This window comes from Microtus ochrogaster, unplaced genomic scaffold, assembly GCF_000317375.1.
Source record: "Microtus ochrogaster isolate Prairie Vole_2 unplaced genomic scaffold, MicOch1.0 UNK90, whole genome shotgun sequence".
Classification (NCBI taxonomy): Eukaryota; Metazoa; Chordata; class Mammalia; order Rodentia; family Cricetidae; genus Microtus; species Microtus ochrogaster.
The window spans coordinates 1,212,144-1,220,328 of NW_004949188.1; the positions used below are offsets into that span (position 1 = coordinate 1,212,144).

General features: G+C 51.7%; 1 protein-coding gene across 1 annotated transcript in view; it reads left to right on the top strand.

Moving 5' to 3' along the window:
• The window catches only part of Cacna1a (calcium voltage-gated channel subunit alpha1 A), a 243,021-nt gene that overhangs the window by 163,227 nt on the left and 71,609 nt on the right, over positions 1-8,185 (top strand). The window contains 2 exon segments of the mRNA XM_026777920.1: positions 425-494; positions 1,012-1,118. Coding sequence (XP_026633721.1) covers positions 425-494; positions 1,012-1,118 — 177 coding nt within the window.

The window sequence follows — 8,185 nt, forward strand, 5'->3', positions numbered from 1 at the left end:
GACTGAGTGGTGCCCTCAAAGTGAAAGAGAACCAGATGGCCAGGTGGCCCCAGCATTTAGAAGATACTCCTGGAAACAGGAGAGCCCTGAGTGTGGACACTGGCCCGTCTACCCCATCACCCCAAGGACAGTCACCCCCACGGTGGAACGGACTCCTCCAAGGCCCTCTTAGTCCACAGGCTGCTTGGAGTACTTGAAACAGGCACTCTTGGTGACCCGCCCTCAGCAGGGTAAATCGGTAGGATTTGCCGCCATCTGCTGGACACTTTGATTCACAACCTGCACATCTTTAGTCCTGCCTGGGAGTGGCTCCTGGGTGGAAGCTGTGCTTCTGGGGGATTTTCAGTGTTCCCACACCCCAGTGGGCAACTGGTAGACTTACTAGGAGCTGAGCAAGCCTGTGATTGGGTTCCTTGGCCTTTTTGTCTGTGCAGGTGCTGCGGTATTTTGACTATGTTTTCACAGGCACGTTTACCTTTGAGATGGTGATCAAGGTAAGAACAGTACTGGGGACATCCACAGACCCTTTGAGAAGAAAAAAGCTCAATCCAAGAGTAGATGTGCTGAGTGTGTGTGAGGGGAATTCACCAGACAGTGTGGTGGAGAGAGGGAGGAAGGAGCGGGGAGGGCAGGGAAGGACTTTAGTGTACACATCAAAGGAAGTGAGAGCTGTGGAGAGCTCTGGGACTCTGCATGAGCGCTCTCAAGCCCCCTCAGATGACAGATGAGGGGATTGTCAGGGACAAAGTAGGCTATGACAAGGGCAGGAACCACAGATCACAGCAGAAGTAAGAGGTAGACAGAGTCTTGGGAGGCTTCAAATACAGTGTACAAGGCTTCCTGGTACATGATCTCCTGCGGGGTTCAGGCAGAGCACACTCTGATGCTTGTTCTTGAGGGCTTCATAGTCAGGTCAGGCTCCCTTTCCTCAGAAGGACCACCTGTCATCCCAGGAGGGTGTTACCTTACTGAAGGGTTGGGGGCTCTGAACAAGCTCTTCTCTCCCTCTAGATGATCGACCTGGGCCTTGTCTTGCATCAGGGAGCCTACTTCCGTGACCTCTGGAATATTCTGGACTTCATAGTGGTCAGTGGGGCCCTGGTGGCCTTTGCCTTCACGTAAGTCTCCATGCAAGGCTCCCCACCCCAAGTCTGAGTCCCGCTGTCAGATGTGGGTCGTATTCTGGAGTTCTGAGACGGGAATGAGAGCTGTGGGCCAGTGGGGGTGGGGGGGCGGGCAGGGTATCCCAGTGGCGCTGCAACTGGCTTTGTGCATGCCATCACCATTAAGGAAGGAAGGAAGGGACCAGAGCCACCTTCCACTCCTCCCACAGCAAAGAGGTGGCCTCTTGCTGTGCTGCTTCTGGTACTCCTGCCTCTGGGGACATCTCATCTCCCTACCCACAACCCCGCTACATGTTGTCTCTTTGGGGTGCCCCTGAAAAGACAATAAGAAAGCAAGTGTGCATGAGATCCCATCCCACCTGTTCCCCAAGGCTCCTCACCATACACCTGGTGGCCTACTTCTATGTGTCTCTGTCCTCCCAAGGCTCCTAGGATACCCTGCCCTCAGAAAGGTTATATACTATGGCACCTCTCCACAATGGCACCCTGGTGATAGGTGGCAGTTTCAAATATGGCTCCTAATTTCTGAGTGACCATTTTAAAATGGCAACCATTTTAAGATGGCACCCAAGTTCTGAGTTACCGTTCCAAGCTAGCACCCACTTTGTGGTGGTGCTAGAGAACAGGGCAGCCATTCTAAGATGACTGTAAATTCTTACCGTCATCCCAAGGTGACGTTCTAGGGTTTAGGGGCCATTGCAAGTTGGTACCCAGGCCTGGTGATGGTGGTGCACGCCAAGATGGTACCCAGGTTCTAGATAGCCATTCCAAAATGACCCCTTAGGTCTGGGCAGCCATTCCAAAATGGAGTCCAGGTTGTTGAAAACCATTTCAAGATGGCAGCTGAGTTCTAGGAAGCCATCTCAAACATGCTCAAGGGGTCAGAAGCAATTCCCACATGTTACCTGAAATCTCGCCATCATTCCAAGATGGTGCGTAAGTGCAGAATGGTCATCTCAGTGTCCCCAGAGGTCTATGCATCCACTTGATATGGTATCTAGTGTCTCAGTGGTCACTCTCAATGGTGCATGAGCTCTGCCATCCAAGTTTCTAGATAGCCATTCCAGGTGGTGTCCAGCCTGAGATGGAGCTCAGGTTAGGTCTAATTGGAGAGGGAGCCCGAGATCCCAGCAGCAGGCCTATCAGGGAGAGACCTAACTTGCTCCTCATCCAGAAATCCATCTTGGAAACCAAAACTGTGTTTATCACATAGGTCAGTCCCAGAAAGAACGGTCTTACAAGGTCTCTGACCCCCCCCCACCCCCGGCACAGAGACCTGAGGGTTTCTTTAGGCTGTCTGACTGGCTGCCTCTCAGTAGGCATGGCCTCTCAGCCTGCTCCCTCCCATGGCACTAAGTGTCGATTTCATGACAGAGGGCCCCGACTGTTACCCATTTCCAGGTGAAGGGCTACAGTAGGACCTCCCAGGCTGCCCCCTGGAGCACAGCAATCTGTGGTTGTGGTGGACATGAATCAGCATTTCCATAGCCAGCAGGCCTAACTCGGCCTGACTCCCAGCTCTCTTTCCTTTTATCCACTCTTCCGATTCTCTCCCTGTCCTCCCTGTATTCTCTTCTCTTCCCTTCTTTTCTTTTTTTCTGGTCCTGAGGATGGAGCCAGAGGGTGGAACCAGGGGCCTTTGCACTGAGCCCCGAGCAATGCTCCCAGCTCTAGAATCAGACTTCTAATGTTCCCACGAATTCGGTGTAAACATAGTGCTGTGCTGTGTTCCTATAATTCCTACGTAAGAGAAGGTCAGACCAGGGACAGCCATGTGCCTGTGCAGGCTGGCAGTTGTAACAGAAACAGGCAGTGAAAGCATGGGTCACGGATTCTCTTGGAATTTTGGAAGAACTTGGAATTATCGATCTTACTATGAGGCAGGAGAGGAGACACCTTAACCCCTACCATTCCCCTACTCACTACCAAGAATCCACTTGGCCCTGCCACTTCTCACTGAAGACAGGACTACAGCTCCGTGCAAGCTGGCCAGCACCTTGTTTAGGTCACTCCTGCATACCCAACAGCAAAAGCAATTGCCAGTTGCTGCTTGCTTCCCAAAAGACGTTTCAGAACCTCCTTGTCCCCCAGTCCGCAGCAGCAGGCTCTGCTCTCTTGTACCTGAGGTGTTTCAACTTGTGTTTCAACTTGTGAGTCTTTGCTTGGTGTCTCCTTGTTGTCATGGTGGAGCAGCAGCTTGCTGTTTTCCTTTCCTTTCCTTTGTCTATCCCATGAGCCTGTCTGCTCATAGACAAGGTGGAAAGCCCCAGTAGGAATAAGCAGTACCTCTGTCTGGGTGTGGTGGCAAATGTGAGGTCGAAGCAGGAGGATTGCTGATCTAAAGCCAGCCTGGACCATGAAGCACAGATATCTCAGTGAAGAAGAAAAAGTTCCCTAAGTCTGGCAGACTCTCGGTGCCTCAGTTTCCCCATGCAGCCGGTTGTCATGGCTCGAATGAGAGGAAGCGCCTTGTGTGTCACCTCTGACGCTGGCACACCAGAGCAGTGATCCCCATTCCACACGAGAAACTAAGGCTGAGGCGAGGGGTGTGGAGAACGGAATCTAGGCCAGCAACCTGCCCCACTGGGCCCTTCCTTCCCTGGGAGGTCTGAGAGGCCGAGGAGCAGGAATGAGAAGGAGGGAGGCTGCTCCCTTCTTGGATAAGGGGGATTGAGGCAAGGACTCTAAATGTCTGCCTGTGCTCTCCCAGGGATGTGCTGATCCCCTCTCCTCTCCTCACCCAGATCTGTGTGTGGTCTGTGTTGCATAGGTGTGGGTGTGCATACATGTGCTCTCCGTCCACCAACCATGTGCATCTTCCATGCTCCATCACTAACGAGCCATCTCACAAGCTCTCACCATGAGGGATGTCACACTCAGTGCTGATGCTTTGGAGCAGCTAGCTGACATCTCACAGCAGCTGCTAGCTAGATCATGATCCCACCCTCACTGCCAAGAGTCCATCTGGCACCACCACCCCTCCTCCAGAGCAGGTCTTCAGCTGCTGGCAGACTCTGGCATAGCTGCCAGAGTGTAGCTTGATCCAGCTCCTCCTGCACCCTCAAAGCCATACTCCCAACAACTAAAGAAGAGGCCCTCTAGCAACACCCTCAATAGCCCTATCCCCAGGGGCTCTCCTGCAGAACCTTAAAACAGCCCTGTCCTCGAGGAAGGCAGATTCAAGCTCAAGATACAGGCATGTGGGTTTGACTCTCAGTCCGCCTAGCTTCCTCATCTGGAAAATGGGCACAGTGGTGCCATTCTTCTGCAGGTAAATGCAGTGACACAAGACTCAGTAGCACATACACAGTAGGGGAAGGCCACAGGGCTGGAGCTCAGGGAGTGCTGCCCCGGTGTGCCAGTGCTGTTGGAAGCATTGCTAATGCCAATGGGGAAGGGCTGTAGACTCACAGGCAGGGCTGAGAGCCCTAAGCTGAGGGAAGGCTCAGTAGAGATATTTGTAGACATTAAGCCATTCAGGGTTGAAAAAAAGAAAATTATTGGGTATAACATGATGCCTAGAATCTCAGCTCCTCAGGAGACTGAGGCAGGGGGACCACGATGTCAAGGACTGCCAATAAATTTAGCAAGACCCTATCTCAAAATGAAAAGTAAAGAGAAGTCTCAAGGAGTGGCTCAGAGGTAGAATCCCCCAGTGAGGGGCTGGGGGCAGCTCATCAGTAGAACTCTGACCTAGCATATGTGAGGCCCTTGATTCCATCAGCAGCAACTCTCCTTCCAGAAAGGTCCACCCACCAGAATGACACACACGTCTACATCCCAGCTACTTAGAAGTTGGAGGCAGGAAGATGAGTCGTTCAGGCCAGCCTGGGCTACATCTTGATGAGTCAGTGTAAGTCAAGGTGGAGGCTACTGATACTGAAGCATCATGAAGACAAGCCCATTTTCCAGATGAAGCTTGTTGGCAGTCAAAGCGCCATTCGAGCCTCTATTCCCTCCCCATGAAACTCACCTACAGCAAGCTGAGTCCCCGTGCCGGGACCGCTGTAGGAAGCGACCCTGCTCTTGGCAGTGACTGAGTGGTGAGTTCACCCAGGGTAATAGGCAGCCCCAGGGCTGCCTTACTCCTTGGAAATTTGCCTTTGTGAGCTGCTGTCAGGGCCATGTCCTGCCCAGTGCAGAGACTGAAGGAGGGGCTGGTCCCCTGGTCCCTGGGATCCCAGTGCCCATGTCTGTCTGTGCGTGTCCTGTGTTCTCTCTGAGGCCACTCACGATTTGTCTCTCCTTCCGACGCCACCTCACCAGGAGCAGTACACGGTAAAGTGCCTCTCTCTCTCTCTCTCTCTCTCTCTCTCTCTCTCTCTCTCTCTCTCTCTCTCTCCTATTCTGTCTTGTCTACTGTGCCCCGTTCCAGCCATGTTGGTTCTGGCCTTCTTTTTCTGTGGCCTTTGTTCTTGCTGGTGTCCTGTTGCTAACCATGACCAGAGCCTGCTCCCCAGGGGGCAGAGGAGTCACAAGGGCTCACAGCCTCACCTGCCACTGTGACCCACTAGCTCTTACCCAGAACAGAAGGGGCAAGACGTGTTCTTCCTCACATGTGATGACAGCAGGGCCAAACAGCGGGGGAGAAGAGTCACCAGAGCAGCTGAGGTGTGGGAAGTGGGCTTTCCAGAGAGGAGGTGGCCATAACACTGAGGAACCCCTACCTGGCACATCTTTCTAGCCCACTGTGGTAGGGCACACCTAACCCTTAGGGACTGAGGCAGGAGAATCTTAGAGGTTCAGGTTTGCCTGACCTTACATAATGTGTCCCTGCCTCAAAAACGGTAAGATATATATAGAAATCAGTGTTCTTCGTTAATACGTAACAAGCAGTTAGAAATAAACACTGATCAGTGGACAAAAGTATATATGAGGAAATATCAGGACTGGGCGGTGGTGGCGCACGCCTTTAATCCCAGCACTCAGGAGGCAGAGGCAGCTGGATCTCTGGTGGGAGGCCTGCCTGATCTGCATAGTTCTAGACCAGCCAGGGATACATAGACAGATTCTTTCTCAAAACAAAAAATGACACCTTAGTTAAGGGTTTGTCATGCAAACATGAGCACCCAGGTTCAGTCTCTAGAACCCGTGGAAAACCTGACATGGTGGCACACATATATAAACGCAGAATGGGGTGGAGAGGCAGATCCCTGGGGATCCCTTGCTGGCCAGGACGAGATTCTGCTTCAAAAGATAAGTGGTGACACCTGGAGAACGTCACCTGAAGTTGACTTGCCTCCACCTGCATACATACACAGACACATGCATCTACACAGACACATGCACACATCAACACATGCACACATCTGCACAGACACATGCACACATCTACACAGACACATGCACGCATCTACACATGCACACATCTACACAGACACATGGACGCATCTGCAGAGACACATGCACACATCTGCACAGACAAATGCACACATCTGCACATGCACACATCTGCACAGACACATGCACATATTTACACAGATACATGCACACATCTGCACAGACACATGCACGTATCTACACATGCACACATCTACAGAGACACATGCACGCATCTACACAAACATATGCACACACACCAAGGCAAGAAGTACATTGACCAAGAGGGCTGCACAGCAGCACACACACTCCCACATGCACACACACACAGCTATAACCAGCTTTCCTCACCATACCAGGAAATGGTGCTGGTGCTAGGCAGCTCTGCCCACGACTTGGGCAGTAACCAGTATGAACATGTTTGCTCTGGGACTTCAGCCTTGGTCCACTCCAGTATCCTGACCTCACACCAATTGTGAGTCAGTAGCTGGGACAACAGCCAAGATTAAAGAGAAAACACAGAAGAATTCATCACAAGTTGGGCCTCTGAGGGTTTCCTATTAAACACAGCCCTTGTCTAAGCCTGACATACATCTCTCCAGAAATAGCACCAGAGGCTGACTGGAGCCCAGAGCTGTCGAGGGAGACATCAGGAAAGGGAAGTGAGCATTGCTGGGTGGTCAGTGTGCAAAGCCAGATGGCGCACACCCATAATCCCAGCACTCAGGAGCATGACATCAGGGGATCTTAAGGCAACATGGGCTACATGGTGAAACTTTGTCTCGAGGAAATAAAGAAAAGAGCTGGTGAGATGTCTAAACTAGTAAAGACACTTGCCACCAAGCCTGACAACCTGAGTTCTATGGGATCTATGTGGTAAAGGGGAGAACCAACTCCCAAATGTTGTCCACACATGCTGTGATACGCATTTGCCCACAAGATAAATAAATCTAATTTAAAAGGTTTTTTGACTGTCCAGGTACTGGTGGTACACACCTTTAATCCCAGCAGTCAGGAGGCAGAGATAGGTGGATGTCTGAGCTCAAGGTTAGCCTGGTCTACAGAGTGAGCTCCAGGACAGCCAGAGCTACACAGAGACACCCTGTCTTGGAAAACAAACAAAAAAGTTTTTGGCTGGGCATGATGATGTGCACCTTTTAACCCAGCCTTCATGAGGGAAAACAAAAACAGGAAGATCTCTGAATTCAAAGACAACCCGGCCTATGTTGTGTGTTTGAGGACTCCACATTAAGGCCTTCTCTCCTAAAGCAGAAAAAGAAAAAAAACAATTATAGAAATCCAGGGGGTGTGGCCAGAGGTTGGGCCATGCAGCAGTCAGTGAGTTGATCTAGATTGCAAAGGGCATTGGCATGTCAAACCAAAAGTCTGCCTTGCTCTTTAAGAACTCAGATTTGGGAAGGACCCTCAGTAGGATGAAATGGTGACCAGTATGTATGAGAAGACAGGAAGTAGATGTGTGGGGCGCTAGGGTCTGCCGTAAAAGGTGGCCCCAGTGAGCAGTGGTCACTTGGGGTAGCACCCTCTGGGGCTTGGGGTGAAGACAGCAGACAAATGTGACGCTAGGGTGTGTGTTTGGGCCCTGAGTAAGGGTGGGGGTCCATTAACCTCAAGCTCTTGGTAGCCCCGTGAGTAAGGGTGGGGGTCCGTTAACCTCGAGCTCTTGGTAGCCCCATGAGTAAGGGTGGGGGTCCGTTAACCTCAAGCTCTTGGTAGCCCCATGA